At 40.7% G+C, this 16,909-nt stretch overlaps 1 protein-coding gene across 7 annotated transcripts in view; it reads right to left on the bottom strand.

Annotated features, from left to right (window-relative positions):
- Positions 1–3,626: 3,626 nt before the first annotated feature.
- The window catches only part of ABCC5 (ATP binding cassette subfamily C member 5), a 78,300-nt gene continuing 65,017 nt past the window's right edge, over positions 3,627–16,909 (bottom strand). For 5 of the 7 annotated variants that reach the window (XM_064457460.1, XM_064457461.1, XM_064457463.1 and 2 more), the window contains 10 exons: positions 16,376–16,516; positions 15,552–15,703; positions 14,996–15,112; positions 13,582–13,817; positions 11,114–11,227; positions 9,949–10,061; positions 8,869–8,977; positions 7,195–7,422; positions 6,764–6,906; positions 3,627–6,081 (listed from right to left, as the gene is read on the bottom strand). In XM_064457460.1, coding sequence (XP_064313530.1) covers positions 5,809–6,081; positions 6,764–6,906; positions 7,195–7,422; positions 8,869–8,977; positions 9,949–10,061; positions 11,114–11,227; positions 13,582–13,817; positions 14,996–15,112; positions 15,552–15,703; positions 16,376–16,516 — 1,626 coding nt within the window. In that variant the 3' untranslated portion in view covers positions 3,627–5,808. Of the gene's footprint in view, positions 6,082–6,650; positions 6,907–7,194; positions 7,423–8,868; positions 8,978–9,948; positions 10,062–11,113; positions 11,228–13,581; positions 13,818–14,995; positions 15,113–15,551; positions 15,704–16,375; positions 16,517–16,909 lie in introns of all 7 variants that reach the window. The other 2 variants (XR_010373870.1, XM_064457462.1) reach the window with 2 other exon arrangements.

Genomic DNA, 16,909 nt, shown 5'->3' with positions numbered 1-16,909 from the left:
AGGCTCTCATCTGTGTGATTTCACTCTTGCTGCTTTCTTTAGGAAACAGCAATCACAGATCACAACTGCATAAATTCCATTAATGGACAGATTCTAGAAAGCACTATGAATGTTAAGCTCTAACTGTAAATACAGTAGACCTGGCCTTAAACAGTGAACTAGTTCAAAACACAGCAGTATTTATTTATTCTATTAGAAGAAGGAAAGAGGTGGGCATTACCTTGCTCTCCAAGATATATGACATGCTTTCCTTGCCCCACTGCAAAGCTGGAAACAGACAAATGCATCCATTTTGCAGCTGGCAATGGTTTTTTTCTATTAACCCCAAACTCTTTGGAACAAAAGCAGCAGAGAATTCTCTCTGTTGCCTCTTGGCAATCCTGCTGGATTAAAATATTCCTGAAGACAGAAACATGGGTCTATTTAGACAGTAAGTCTCAGAGTATTTTAAGACAAATTGACACTTGCTTCTTCGTCAATCTGTTTCTCAGTGCACTTTACACAGGTGCTTCACGTTTCCTTGTAAAAGAGGAAAGCAGAGAGGGGGTGAGTCTAGTTGCTGTGGAAATTTAAACAGTTAAAAGGGATTTTCAACCAGTTAAATAGCCAGCTCATTTCTACGTGAATGAAGGCTATCCTTTGACAGAGTAGTATTTGATATTTTCATTATCGTTTTCCCGTTTTTGAGCTTCATCAACCTCGTGTTTGCTTTGTCTCCAATGCCAGATGGTTCAAGGACAGGGAGACGGGTAAAAGTGATCTGAGCAATGGTGGTTGGGCCCAGCCCGAGTGTTTCTGCAAACACACAGAAGTTGTTTGAATTGCTCAGAGGAGCTCCTCCAAATCTTTGGATCCTGATGCCAGGGTGGTACAGGCTTAGTCCCTCCAATACCACTAGGCCAACAGTGGTCAGAGCTGTGTCAGAGGAATAGCACAGAATGTCATTTTGCTTAAGGGAGATTTTGGAAGGAGTATCTGGGGTTTAGGCTCACAAAAGCATGGTATGCAAGAAGTCGCGGAAGGTTTTCATCAGCCATCCAGAAACAGACTGGTATAGCAGTGCTCTCTTCAGCCACTGTCAAGACAGACTCAGTTGTCTTCCAGAAAGCCAGAGTGGCTTTGGCCTGAGGGAGACTCCCATTGCTAAAGATCTCCCTCATTACTTCAGGCACACACAGAGGTAGAGCACAGCTCCAAACTTCCAAGCTGGTTGCCACAGCACACAAGAACAAGGTAATACAAAACACCAAAATTAAAACAACACAAAAAGCTGATGCTTTCTTAGGTCATACACAGAATGTCAACCAGTTATTATGACTTGACTTAATCCCAGTGACACTTTCCACCAAATCATAAGAGCATGAAGAATATCCCATCTCCCATCCTTTCCCATCACCTCCCACTTTTCCGTAAGACCCTGCATCTCAGTAATTATGCTTTTGGAAAAGGATCAAATGCTGTGCAAAACCCATTAATGTAATTTCTTAAAGAGAGACTTGTCTCTAGTATATTAGAGCATCTTCCTTGTGGAGCACAGAGTACACTGTGTTCAATGTAATCCTAATTCTCTTTGGCAAGAAATCAGAGGTATAAGACTTGAGTTTTCCACTGCAGAAGGTGCACACGCATAGAGAAGGAGTGAGGGGATGTGTCTCACAGGCTCAGTCACTTAATGCAACCAGCAAGTCTCCTTCTGTATAGAGTGAAAAGAAAAAGTCACCTCGAGAGTATGGAATAGCTTTCCTCTACACCCCTTTAGCCATAAAAGAAAAGGTTGCCATGCCCGTGTAAGATATTTTCTACCTGGTGCCCAAATTACTATCGTAATTAATGGAAGAACAGGATAAATCCACAATATTAACAAAAAGTTCAAGTTGGTGCAGAATATACAGCAGCACTTGAGGTAATTTTTGAGAAATAGTGTGCAGTTCTGGTGATTTCCACTTTAAAAGGATGCTGAAACATCATGCTCCACCCCTAGAGCTAAAGCAATATATGAAGTGTGCAAAACATACCTTGCAGCAAGAGACCAAACAACTCAATCTGTTTTCTCTAAGAATTAAGAGGTCCCTACATGGCAAAAAGGTTAGTCACAGTAAGCCATTTATGTTCCACAGACAAACCAGTAGCTTCAAGAGCTGGAAGCTGAAACTAGACAAATCCAAGGTAGAAATTAGGTATGCATTTTTAGGAGTGTGTGTAATCAAACACGAGAACAACTTACCTGGGGCTTCAACAGATTCAGTGGCATTTAAATTGGATCCTCCCAACAGAAAAATAATTCTGTGTCTCAGAGGACAGTAGATAGATAAATCTTACACTGTGATTTCTACTGCGTTTTATACACAGAGGCTGATACTGTGCTTATAACAACTTCAAGCTTTTATCAATCTATAGTAGAAAGTGTGAAAATAAGTGTCATGTGATTTAAGCATTTACTGTATTGTGTTGTTTTATCTTTGGACACAAACAGGGAAAACAGACTGAAGAAGTATACTTGACCTAAGTGAATTGTGTGGTACATGTGCTTAGTACAGTTGTACAGAAGTCCTGTGTTATCCAAAAAAGGCAATGGCCAAAGTCACTGCAGTATGAGAACATGAGAAAAATCTGGTTAAATCAGAAGGTTTAGGATGCTTGCTAGAATTGTTCTTGATTAATGGACTGCGTGGTTAGGATGTTGCAATGTATCGTGACAGCAAAGCTACTGATACAAGCTTAACAGAGTAATACATGTAGCTAACAAGAATTATACTTAACGTATTAACCAATGTGGCTATGAAATGCTAAAAAATTAAGCTAGTAATATTCCATTGTATTAAACAGCTTGGCTTTTCAGAGCTTTCCACAAGTGGTATTTCTGGATCCCATGTTGCCCTGCTCAGGGCTGCAATGAAATGAAGTGACAGCTTTCATTTTGAAAATAAGGAAGATAAACAGATGCCAAGAGATAGGGTTAAGTAAAACTGATTTGCTCTACTAATCTTAACAGATCAGAAATGAACGTACCAAAGATAAGACAAATAAATAGTTTCTATTTAATCTCAGTCTAATTTGCCTGTCAATGTGAAGTCTACTACAAATCAAGACAGAAAGTAGCCTGAAGCATTTGTTTATTTTGTGTCAACAAAAGTAAGGCTTATCTCCACAAACCTGCTGCCAATTTTTTGTCTCTTCAAAATAAAAATTTACTTCTTCCTCATAGGAGGGGCAAAAGTACCTGAAGAAGGATGCATGGAATACTTTCAAACCTTGCTTTGTTTCTGTGTTTCAGAGAACGAGTCTTTTGAAAATAGCCATCTGATGGGATCTCACAGGGATGAGAGCAGAAACACTAACTTAAATCTCATGTTCTTTAATAAGTCTGCAAGGTTGAGCCAGCATCTCCCTGCTCTGATGCACATATATGCAAATACACTGCTGATCTGATGTATTTCACGCAGCTGTAGTAACAGATAATATTTGGTTTTGCCACCTCTCCAACTTCCTGCTGTGCAGCTTTTAAATAGCTTCTGAACTCCCTCTGTGCTGCACTCCAGAAAAGGACAAAACAAAGACAATGTACCGAGTTAGCTCTTCCACACATCTATAGCAGGGACGCTGAAAAATAGCCCAAAAGGCTACACTTGTCACAAAGCTTAGTTTATTTTGACAATCATCATAAGGCATCCATGTAAATTAAAAATTCCCACCATAGTCACATACATTCTCCCCACAAAATAAAACGTGTTAAAACAGAGGCCTGGAATTCCAAAAGATGCTAGTGGTTACTGGTCTTGGCCAGGCTGCCACTGCTGGCAGTGGGGTCCAGGAGACGCAGCACCAATAGTGGCAACTCAGGAACTGGAAAGTCAGATTGCACAAATCTCTTTCAATAGAACAACAAATAAAGAGGAAAGAGATTTGTGCAGAAAACATCATTCTCCATCCTTTCTGGGAAACCAAAATAGAACGAAAGAGATTATCCCATTCAATGAGTAAAGAGCAGAGCTTGGATTTCTGAAGCCCAATGATGCTGATGGCCCATTTTGAAAACTAATGAAGCGCTATTGAGGCCTGAGTTTATTATTGCTTTATCCCAGTTCAGCCCAGGCTAAGGCTACGGTGAAGTCCAAATTAATTTAAAGCCAGAAAATGCAGATCCAGTAACAGCACCTAAGTCCCCATCCACACATGGGTGTAAACAGATTCTTTTGGTGAAAAGAAAAATCTCCCGAATTTCTCCTCTTCCTGTGCTATGCAGATCCCCACAGCAGGGCTAAAATTGCCCCGAAGTATGTAACAGATTCTCTCTCACATCTCCTTTAGCTAAGCCTCTTCCAAATGTTTCAACTTTTATTCAAACTAGTCCTCTATCCTGGTGACACATCAGCTCATAGATGCTTCCTGGGAGCTCACCAAGAGGCATACAGCTACCCATGCATTAAAAAATGTGGCACAGAGTCTACGAACCATCACCTGTACTCTGTAATCCCCAACGATGCTTTGCCCCCAGCTTCCTGAGACCAAATGGCACAGACTGAAGAGAGCGTCTCCCCATCTTGCATGCCTGGCCAGTGATCAAGAGAAATAACATGCTTTGTAAATGAAATGGCATCTTACCACCACAAGTCAGAAAACAGACTTGGGTAAAGTGGGGCTTAAAATTTTCATGTGAAGAAAAAGGGTGCTTCCCTCAGACTATTGTATGACAGGGCAACTGTTATTCAGGCAAATATTATTCAAGGCAGTAAATTTTTTGCATGGATATCTCCATGGTTGACTTACAAGTCCAACATATGCTAGGGATATTTTAAAAAATTAAATTAAAGGTCCTGTTACTTCTTCCAAAAGGACAGAATAGAAGACACACAAGGCATCTAACACACACATGCTATACATCCTAACACGCTAACAAAGGTTGCAGCTAGACTTGTCAAAACAGTAAAAAAAGATTTAGGCATCCAGCTAGTACCAGAACTGATGGCATTTGGGCACCTAAATGTAACTTTTTTTGAAAATCTGAGCCTACACATTTCTTTATTGCTTGTCCCACTGAGTGCAAAGGGAAAACTGAGAGGGTAGGGTTAACTACAGAAGGATTTAAAATCCATCTTAAGGTTTCTCTGCTCTTTTATATATATACTTATATATATAAAAAGCATTATTATTATTTACCCACCTGGGGGCAGGGGGAACAGGAGTTATTTAAAATTAGTTTCTGAATTATTTAAGCATTAGTCCCCTACCTCCCAAATACCTGTGTCACAGTAAGGAGCATAACATGAAAACATGTTTGCTGCCACTGACAATTCCTGAGTCTCTCCTTTGCAGAACTTCAGCCCAAATATCAGGATAATGGCAGTTTGACACATATACACTCCCCGGCAACATACACACAGCAAGTAGGGCATGCCTCAGACAAAAAAAAAAAACAAACAACCCCAACAAAACCCCAAACCACTGAACAACGCAAACAACAACAACAAAAAATCAATACCCAAGCCATCAACCAAACTTGGAGATACCATCCAGAGGAGCCTCAGGAAAGGGAAGTATCCACTTTCCATGGAGAAGCAACTGCCCAGGAGTCTCTGCCCACTATAAACTGAATCAAAGTATCCATCCCACAGCTGAAGGAGGTCTCTGAAACCTGGCAGTTTCACACGCTGGATACTTGAAGGCACATTTGCTTTGTGTTTTGGGAGAGAAATCCAGTTACAACAACACACTGCAGCTACAGGTCTGAGGGAAAGGAGGCGACACTTGGTATCTTTCCTCTGTTTCTGTCCCCATTTTCAAGCTTCATGGCTGGCATGAGCTGGTGATCTAAGCAGACACATTAACATCCCTGAGTGAAATGGCACCATTTGTGGCCTCTGAGACTTTGTCCTCAAGCACCATTGCTGGTGTGTCTGTAGTGACTGCTGTAGTGTCTATGGCAGGAAGTGGATTCAAGCCCTGTGATAAGATCTGTTGGATGGTTTTCCGCAAATTGGGGTGCAGCTGGTTTTGGGTCTGGTAAAAAATTTCTAAGGCAAAAGACTTGAGGGTGCCAGTGCAAAGGTCCTCATAAAGTGGAATTGTGTACATCCGAGACATCTGCAAAAAAGGAAAACCGGATAATATCACTTCAACAAAAGTCAAGAGGTTCAGCTCTTCTATAGCTACACTCCAACAGCCCTGAACGACTTCAGATTGCAGACAAGCAGTAACATTTCTTCAAGAGACAGCTGCATCTATTCTAAGTAAGTTTAATGCAAAGATTTTTATGAATTATAATAAGAAACTGCTTGCTCTTTTAGACTGAGCTACTTCCACAAATAACACTGATATTTTTAAAAGGCCAAGGAGAAGAGGCCACAATGAACACATGCATTAACTTCTTGCCCCTGAACAATAAAAACTACTGAAAGGAATTTGATGAGCCCTAGCCTTGCTTGAAGTGTAAAAATTCAATCAATCACATGATTTAGTAGTGTGAAAATTTCTGGTCTAGAAAAGCCAGGGCTGCTACAAAGCAACACTAAAAGTGCACCGGGCAGAGCTGGGACAAGGATATGGAGTTAGACCAGAAAAGCAGAGATAATCTGTAGGCATTTCAAATTACATCTGCCCATTCCTCCCCACCCGCTAGCAGGTGAGCCATGCTTGGCCCCTTTGCAACACACCTGGTCTACACTTGGCCAGGAAGCAGAAGTTCCAAGGTCTTTCACGTCGCATGTCTCATGCATATGTCTCATGCACTGAGAGGTGCAGTGATTTTTAATCCAGCAGTTAGTACCTGGTTTTCCAAGAAGCGACGGACTTTGTAAAGGTCTGGATAATAGTCATTTCGGACTACAATCTGCAACCAGCGGATACGGATTTCTGCATTCATGGAGTCCAGCTGAGAGGAGTAACATTCCGAAAGCTTTTTTATCACCTCTGAAGAGAGCACATACACAGAGAAGGAGCTATGACCTATTTTGTCAAGTTTTAGTGTCATCAGAGAATAACAATCATAACATGGCTTGGGTTGGAAAGGACTTTTGAAGATCACCTAGCTCAACCCGCCACCACCATAGGCAGGGACATCTTTCACTGGATCAGGTTGCTCAAAGTCCCACCCAACCTGACTTTACATTAATTATATGGTTATTGTGGCATGGGGCTCTTTAGAATTAAATTCATTCTTCCAGGAATACTTTTCCACTATCCTGGCAGAGTACTCACCGTGAGGCAGTGGTGACCCATCCAGCAATCTGTCCAAGAAAAGCACAGTTTGGAACGTTCTCCATTTAGTGAGGTCAACACTGCTGGCAGCAGCAACAGAGTCCAGAGGCTCTGTGGTCCAGAGTTTGAAGAGCATCTCCACTGGTCTGGTCAGACTGGATCCCTGAGATAAGTCTGGCTCAGCTAACGGCGGTCCTGTAGCATTGAGCCAACGTTCAAACTCCAGTCCTGGAATGAGGAGCACCAAAAAAGTCAAGCAGGAATCTCTGCAGGTGGCTTGGCTGCCTCAAGGCTCAGGACTGCTTCTAGCACAGTTAAGAGAGGCTCTAACAACAGCAAATCAGACCAACCTATGGTTATAGCAACCTAATAGTCTTAGCAGTCCCATCAGGCTAGCCTACACTACATCTGGAAGAGTGCCAGTGACACCTCTGCCAAATTTAACCGTGAGTTTTCAAGAGCTCAACATTATAGTGAGTAAGTACAAGAAACACATGCTCTTAAGACAGCCAGGCTAACGATTATCTCTGATCAAACTATGTTCTAAGGTAAGATTTTTTTGTGCATACATTTCTCTTTCTCAGAATTTTGAGGAAAACTGAAGAATATAGCAAAAACCTGCTTCATTAAAAAAAATAGGTGAGAGGGCTGACTAAACTCCTCCTACCCACCAGCAAAATTAAGCCATTTCATTTATACAATCAATAACTAAAACAACACACACAAAAGAAGTTTCTCCACAAGTGGCAGAGCTAGCAGAGCCTGGTTTCCAAAAGAGCTCTTCCCCTTGACCCTTTACCACCTCAGCACTTTCCAAACCTTTGGAAATGCTTCCCATTCCACACCATCTATCCTAAAACTCCTCTCTTCTGCATCCCCTGAATATTAGCCAGGCAAAAGTTAGCCCATACTGCGGTTAACTCTTTAGCCAACCAGTGGGCCACATAAAACATAAAACTGCTGAGGTCATGATGCAGCTTTTCCCACCGCAGGATCACTCTTCTCCACCTCTCCACAGGCAGTTTCCACAAAGCCCGTAGGAACCCACTATCTTTAAGAGCTGTACTCCACTGCCAGTCTGGTTTAAAATGACAAATGGGTTCAATAATTACTTGCAAGGACGGACACACAGCAGGATAACATTAGCCTCATTTCTTTAAGCAAGTGGGCTAATAAATACCTAGTAGATCACAGACCTTTCATAAACCCACCAACAACTATAAACAGGGGATATAAGGGAGGGTGAAACATTATGTAAGAGATTTTATATGCATGGATAGGACCTTGGGAAAAGCTACAGTACTCAAAGCACATTTTCTATAATTAGAATAGATGAAATTTCGAAGTATGTTCACCGTTTCCTTGCATTTGAGCATGTGTAAATCTCACATACACTAATCCTTCTGTCCGCAGTGCAAAAGATGAATTAATGAGAAAGTTAAATGAGGGTCACTCAGCTGAGTAATGCCAAAATCATCAGCAGTTTAAGATGTTCTCATTCCCCAACATGGGTGCATTAACGATAAATCACCACAACCATTTCTACCACGAACATCTGGCTGTTGCCAAAGGGTTCTGTTTGCCTTAGCATTTACTTCTGCACCCTCCAAGCCAAGCACAAAATTTATCATGCAGATTTTTTACGATTTACAGTTAACTCAGTAAATTTCCTACCTGCTTTGCTCTCAACACATTGTTCTTTCAGCTCTGGAAAAAAATTCAGGAAGGAATCCAGAAGATCCTGAGCCACAACACTGGTAAATTTGTACTTCTCGATGTAGGCCTGAAACAATTAGAAGGATAAATTATAATTAGGAGAAAGACAGCTTCCTTTCAATGTAGAACCACTGCATGCAATAAAAAAGTAGAGATGGAAGAGTGGGAAAAAGTATTTGAAAGGTTTTGGGTTTTTTTTAAATCAAATAATATTCTCCCTCCTCCCCCCAAGATGAGTAAAGCACCATAACAAGAAAAAACATGGGTAGCTGCAAATACATTAACAGCTGAGTACAGGTGCTTTTTTTCTGATACAGACTACAGGTACATCAACATATCAAGGGCAGGAAGGTTTCCTCATACCTGATGCTAGTGAAAAGTCAGAACACAACTGGCCACTGCATTATTCACTGACAGATTATGGACTGAAGTTATACTTATGTAACTATAGGTAAAAGAAAGATGGAACGGGGATGGATGGGAAGGGGAGATTAAAAAACACACATGCAGCAAAAAAGAAAAAGCAATGAGTTGTGTCACTTTTCAAAAACAAGTCAACAGCTGACATAATAATATTCTATGGGTTTTGCAGATGTGGTCCGAGACACCAAACCTCCCCCAATATAGGAAACCATCCCGTTTGTCACCCTGGCTAAAAAAACCACAAGCTGTTACCATTTAGTAGTGAATGAAGTCACATCATTCCATTCATAGAAAATCTCTGCTGGAACAGCTTTCTAATTATTTGGAGCACAGAACAAGAGGTAACAAAAACATCCTCTGTATTTGGCACCTCATAAGCTCAGAATCTAAGATGAAAGAGCATGAGCACGTTCACTTAAGAGAAATCTCAATAATAAACCTGTCTCACACAGAAAGAATCATATAGGATGGCAGACGGGCCCACACCATTCTTCCATCTCAGGCACACTTGTGTTCAACCTTGCCCCTGTCAATTAGCCACAGTGACAAGACCTTGGTGGGGGATGGGGAAACAGCACTAAATCTCAGGAGAAACACACGCTTAGTCACACTCACTCTTAGGAAGGAGTCAAAATGTCTTGGGTCACCACAGAGCTGGGACAGGTAGTAAACAAAGCAGTAGCCTTTCTCATAAGTGAAGAGGTTCATTAAATTACTAGGATTTACACCTGAAAGGAGAAGACAACAATGTTATAAGACACTAATGATGACACTAATTTCCAACCCTCCTAAATATACAGACCCCTTAGAGGTCACGAGTGGAGATGCAGTGACTTAACAAAACAAGCTGTTGTCAGTACTGCAGTAAATTAAACAGAAGCAGTCCAAACGTACAGGCAGGGGGAAGAAAAAAAAAAAAAATCAATGATTGTAAACTGAGTATTAATTCCTAATGGAACAAGTCACTTCAAATTAGAAGTCACTGAGAACACACTTAGAATTTGAAGACAAATCCTTTTTTTTAAATTATTTTTTTTATTTCTTTCTCCAGTGCCAAACTCATGGAACCACCATACTGCACATTTGTAAAAGATATCAATATAAGGTAATCATTATTTGTTACTTTTTTAAGACTTCCAACACTTGCTTTTCCATTCCATTTGGTTCAAATATCACTTCTACTTGCATTTTAGGCTGTTTTAAATATCACCTAGACTGAAGACTGCTTCACACCTCCAATGGTGATGATAGAACTAGAGAACTATTAGCAAAGAAGATACATGATGCTGGAGTGCGATATGCATCTGGCTCGGGGAATAACCAAACAGCCACTGCATAGCTCACTCAACAGGAGAGCAAGTAAATATATTTATCTGTACGCTTATGCATACATATGTAGTTCTTACGTGAACACATAAAAAGAGGAACATTTAATAGCACAGGATTTTATTTGATGTTTCCAAATATTTTCATTGTAAACTACTTTATTTTACACATTCAGAAGCTCAAAACCACACAGCTTTCAAGACAGTTTTTTGCACTCTATTTCTACCCAGCGAGTCTGCTCTGTTCTTAAACAGAACAATATTTATGAAGACGAGTTAGCCAACTTTGAAGAAAACTTCAGGGCAAGTTTCCTTATTTACTTTTAGACTGGTTTACAAACGAGTATTTTTATTTTCTTTTACGAAGGATATGTAAAAATTAGTCTTTTTTGGTCTATATTCCAGCATTGATATATAGAAATTTTGTGTACAGCAGCTTCAGCCAAAAGCAATACCTGGCTCCAGTTTAACCTGAAGCTTGCTGACCGGGTTGTCTTCTCCAAGGAGCTTCATCTGTCTGTGGAGAGCATCAAGGCGGAATGCAGTCTCCAAACATGTGAAGGCAGCTCCTACCCCAGAAAGAAACTTATTAGTTGTGGGAAAATGACTAGCAAAACCTGGCCTGTGCAGAAATAGCACACGTACAAAATAAAAGCTACTGAAGGTGTAAAATACATAATAGCGAGACAGAATCACAGTAATGTAATGGCAGAGAAGCTTGAGTGAAAAAATCCTTGTAATTTGTAATAAAAGTCAGAACCTAAAACAGTTCATTTACTCGCTCTGATTATGCAGCAGGCTGAACTGAAAAATGAAGCAGCATGAAAATTATGCTTAAGTTTACATCCTTGACATCTTCTCCTCGGTTCTTGCAAGATAAGCAGAGCAGCATTGGAATAAGTATTGTGCAGGTAACTTTCAAGGAGCAATCAAATGCTACAAAAAAGTAATGTCACTGGTAGAAGAGTAGACACACGATTCCATATTCAGTGCCAAGGATATTACTAAGCAAATGTCACCTCTTGGGTGAAAACAGAAAACGATTAGATTTATTTAGTATATTACAGATCCTATGGGTCTTTTTTATCTAGCATCCTACCCATATGGTATCATACAGTTTTCACCTTCCACTCATTAGGACTCCTTTTACAGCTGTAACTGGGTAGGCTACTCTTTCTCCTCTATCTAGCTGCAGTGTAGAGCATCCCATGGTTTCAAGCCAAACTAGCTCTATTACACTGGCAAGTCAAGAGGTGTTTCCTATGCCCTTGCAGATGTAAAAAGCTGTGGAAAATGGATTTTCAGATTCGAAAGATACTTAACACCCAGCACTATTAACACTTTGGCTTTCTTTGCTAAGTCTTCAACGACTGGATCTGTATAACAAGACCTATCTCAGTCTTGATGTATGTACACAGGAATCTGATATAAGCAGAATGAGAATTAATAACCAAGATATATTTGTAAGATAGAAGAACCTGTACTGGCAGAAAAAGGGGCAGATGTGCTTCACAGGGGGAAGCAAGAACCAAGATATCTAGTGTTAAGGGCAATCACTTCAAGCTACAGGGAGGAGGATTAAGCAAGATCCAAGAGGTGTGGCAGTCAGTGGACTCCAATTTCTGTAAACAATGTCATCACAAAGATGCCTTTTTATTAACAGCAGAAGATACTCCAGAAATGATGTCAGAAATAGGAATATTTAGATCAGAGGTTTGCCTTAGAAACAAAACAGAATGCAGAAAGAGCTTACTAAATAATGGCACAAGGAAAGGCACTTCTTAGTTTCCTGAACAATTGCTTCTTGAAACCACCAGTTCTAAATTTCAGGAGAATAGACCAAAATCAGCAAGGATCTTGTCCTGTGTCAGAGGGACAGACTAAGATGGGATAGAGAGCAGCTCAGTATCTTCTGACCTATTCATATCACTGCCACATATAATATAATGTGACTTATAAGAACAGTCCCAATCACCGAGACTTACTCAACATAGAACAGCTTTCAAAGATATATAATATACATTGCTACATCTTCACATATGCTCAGAGCACTACTTTCCCTAAACTTCATTATCATCAGCTCATCTCCAAGAACAATATATATTAATAAAAACAAAGGCATGTTTCTAAACACTCTCGCTGCCAAGATTTCCAGGATTTTTTCCAAGATTGTTTACAGCAGATGCGTGAGAATACACATGTTACAGGCTTTTAAGAACACAACAGGACAAACTAGAGAAATATACGTTTCCATTGCTCACTTCAGTAAAAATCCAATTAAACTGAAAAGCCAAAGCAATGATTTACTATTTACGTATTCTAAAGACAGCATCATAAAATTGCCCTGTGAAAGTCACTGATATAGCCAAAGGCAGGGTTGTACAATTCTACAGGAAGCCTCAAACAGATAAACAGACAGCTATGTAGATGTGTATGGTTTTTTTTTCCTAAGTGTTATTGCCATCATTCTTTCCAACCATAGGTAGCTACTAACTGATCAGCCTTAGAAAGACACTTGTTCAGAGGATAGTTATTTCACAATGTAACCACGATAAGATCTCTTACATCTTTCTCTGAAGCATCCTCTGCTCACCTTGCTGACATATGAACACCTGCCTGGTACCCAGCAGTAGTTCCATAGTTCCTGCAAACGTCCTTACAATGCTGTGCTAACACACCTCGCTCAAAGCCCCTATTACCGTATCAGGTATTGATTCCACCCAAAGCCAAGACAACATCAGACACTAAGCATCTAAGATGATGTTCAAGGCAACATCTGGGGCCCTATGTGCTCCAGAAATGAAAAAAAAAAAACCCAAACCAGCTCCCTACAGGCTTTTGGGCTCCCAAGGCAAATATTCTATGCAGCCAACTCAGTTATTGGTTAGACACATCATAAGGAGAAGCATTTCTGCAGCTATACCATAGGTCTCAGTGGTGATCCGGCGCTGTGCATATGTAGCTAGCCCCTCACTCAGCCACATCTCCTCCCACGTAGCATTGGTGACTGCATTTCCAAACCAGCTGTGGGCAACTTCATGAATGACGTCAATGATCAAAAACTCATCGCTCTCCAGAATGGAAGAGATAATGAAGGTCAAGCATGGGTTCTCCATGGCAACAATAGGGAAGGAAGGAGGAAGAAAAACAATGTCATATCTAAAATCAGGGAGAGAGAAGAAAGAAGAGAGGAGATAGGTAAATTACAGCTATTTCAAGAGACATACACAGAAATATTTTTTTTTTCCTTGGGGAAGGCTCTTCTGAGAGATTTTTTCTGAGTTCAGGAACAAACTTTCTAGACCACTGACGCCTAATTGTTCCGATCAGGGGATCACAGAGTTTATTCTGTTGGCCAAGGACCTGCTCATGTTTGGACATCAAGACTAGACAGTCTTTTCACATGTAGCAGATCCAGCACTTGCCAGAAGCCTCACGCTCCCTTCACACACACACTTATCACAAGTTGTATACCTGATAGCCAGTACCTCTAAGTTTTCTCTATGTACACAGTGTCAAGTCCCCAGAGGGTCCCAGGAAAGAGAGAGGCTGGGAAGCTATCGAATGAATTAATTGATTTGGTGTACCTGCACTGTCAGCAAAATTACTCTCGTCTGTCTGCTTCAGAACATAACAATGCTATTAATTTTGTTTTCTAAATTTCTCCATCAATGGTCAGCACTGGAACACAAGGCCATGTCCTCAGACCATTTCAAGCAAAGTCTTTTTAATTAACAGTAGCAAGTTCTTCCTGCTTACCTTTAGCAAAGAAATATAGGAAGTCTTTGTAAACATTTCTCCCACCCAAAGAATGAAAACATTCTCTCAAAAACATTCTCATTTAATACATGGTCAAGTTTATCTCCAGAAACTATTCATGTTGGTTTTAGGGACTTGGACTCTCAATGAGTCTGTACTGAGTCCGGTTTTCAGCATCCTCAGGCATACCACAATAAATCTATCATATGTCAGGAGCCATATGTAAAACCAAATAAGATAAATAAAACTGCCATACATTTTAAATGGTGTCCAGCCCAATGTTGGACTTGCATCACAAAACACTATAGTATAAATAACCTTCACTCCTCAGGGAAGATCCACTGTTTAGGAACTGGAAGTTCTGCCCTCCATACCAGGTAAAACATAACTGTGCCTCCACATCCTCTCTGCCACTTGGAGAAGCAAAACTTCAACATTTGTTTCCAACTACTAGAGTGCTGCCAGTTGAAAGGCTCATTTGTTCTGCTATTGGTAGCGTAGGGAGAAAGCACGATAATTTCTCAAGATTGTTTTATTTTGTTCCCATTACTTATTCCTAGGAGACTTATTAAACTCACCTTCCCCAAATATACGGGCCATACAGACTCTCTGCAGCAGTCAACCAGCGCTCAACCATGCCAGAAAGCTTGCTGATGGCTGTTGGCAGCAGGCAAGGCTCTGCCCACACTCTGCTCCTGTCAGAAAACAGAAAACATCAGGTGATACTTCAGCAAACTGAATTATCTCTTAGAAAAAATAGCCTGACTTCTTACCACACTTCCATGTATGGCAATAGTGCTAAGAGGTCTCATATCAGACTCAGGCCTTCTTTAGGCTAAGATTCAATGGATACAAGACAAAAGATAATCAAGGATCCCTTAAACCGCCTTAAAGCAACAAGGCAAGTAGCTGTAACGACCACAGGGGACAATAGGCAACATTTATGAAAGAGGAAAACATCTTTGCCAGTGCAGCGCCATGCAGGTCTTTAGCACCCAACTAACCTCAAACTCTGAACGCTCACAGCTCACAGTCCCACCTCTTCCCTTATCCATGACTCAAGGTATTTACCCCTTATAAGTTAAAGCACTGCACAGAGACACAAAAAGCAGATCAACTCACTGCAAATCTTACCTTGGACCTATGTCTGCATGTATAAGGTCTCCTGCCACCAGGGCCACTAGGTAGGCAGGAACTGGATATTCCATGTAAAATTGATATACACCTTCCTCTTCTAAGTAGGTGCTTTGGGTGGCACTCATCAACACCTGTATGCCTGCTGGAGCCTGTAAGACCAACATCATACACGTCAACTCACTAGATGATCACAGCTAAGTGACTATACCACAGATCTCTGGCTTTTTTCATCTATGCCTAAGAGGATGTACATTAAAAACAATCATTTAGATAACACAAAATATAAGATTTCTGTGGGGTTTTTACACCACAATCTACCCAGCCCATGAAAACATACCAACCAAAAATACTACTCATCCTCTATTGCATGGGTTCTTATGCCAGCTCCCCCAAAAGTGCCCACGTATCAAATTATTTCTTCTACACAAAATGCAACATTATTTGATGCTGCTGTCATAAAACTTTGGTTTTTCCTTTCAAGAATTGATAAAATACTGTGGAGTATTATCATCAATAACCACTTCTGGAAGTGACCTGCCAAAGTCTCTCTTTCATGCTATCCACTGCATGGTTACTCTTTCAACATTGAGTATGGAGAAGGCAAGACTCAGGTGTGACAGGCAACAGAGTCGCCTTTGTGGCAGTACCCCAATTCTGTTCCAAGGACCAGTATGAGATCTAAAAAATCACGTATTTTTTATAACGCTAAGTGTCACAATGAATATTTTATATCATATATCCACACACAATGTAACTACGCTTGCACAAGTGAACAGCAGCTAAGTGCTCCACAAACCATTTATATCCACTTGGTCACTCACCTTGACAGTAGCTGAATAGGTGCACTTCACTGCTGGTGTGTCAAAGCAGGGGAAGAACGAACGGTTACACACTGAGTGGCCTTGCGTGAAGACAAATGGCTTGGCATTGCCATATGTCAGTTCTGGATCCAGCCACCAGATCTGTTGAAATATGATGTGAAGAAGAGGTGAGGGAAAGGGACAAAAATCACACGGTTGAACTGCCAAAAAACAAAACCAGAAATCAAGTGGATTGTGGAGGAGGAGCAGTTTAGCTCCCCAGATGCATACCTGGCACAGGGCACGGTTTCCTTTCTAATAATACATCTTTCTACTCCTGTTTATTTGCCGTGACTATTCACAGTAATTTCTCATTGACTGAACACTGAGTGGTGCCACACAACATAGTGTCTTTCAGCCACTCGCTATTTCTGTTGTATTGATTTGCTTGGTTAATAACGGGTCCCTAACGAACATCCTCATAACATTCTTATCAGAGGAGGTACTCTGAATATCTTCACGTTTTTAACTCAATAGGGGGTCAGGTAGTGCAAG

The sequence above is a fragment of the Phalacrocorax carbo genome, chromosome 7 (assembly GCF_963921805.1).
Source record: "Phalacrocorax carbo chromosome 7, bPhaCar2.1, whole genome shotgun sequence".
Taxonomy (NCBI): domain Eukaryota; kingdom Metazoa; phylum Chordata; class Aves; order Suliformes; family Phalacrocoracidae; genus Phalacrocorax; species Phalacrocorax carbo.
The sequence above is the reverse complement of the archived record's forward strand: the minus strand, read 5'-3'. Positions and strand labels throughout refer to the sequence as shown.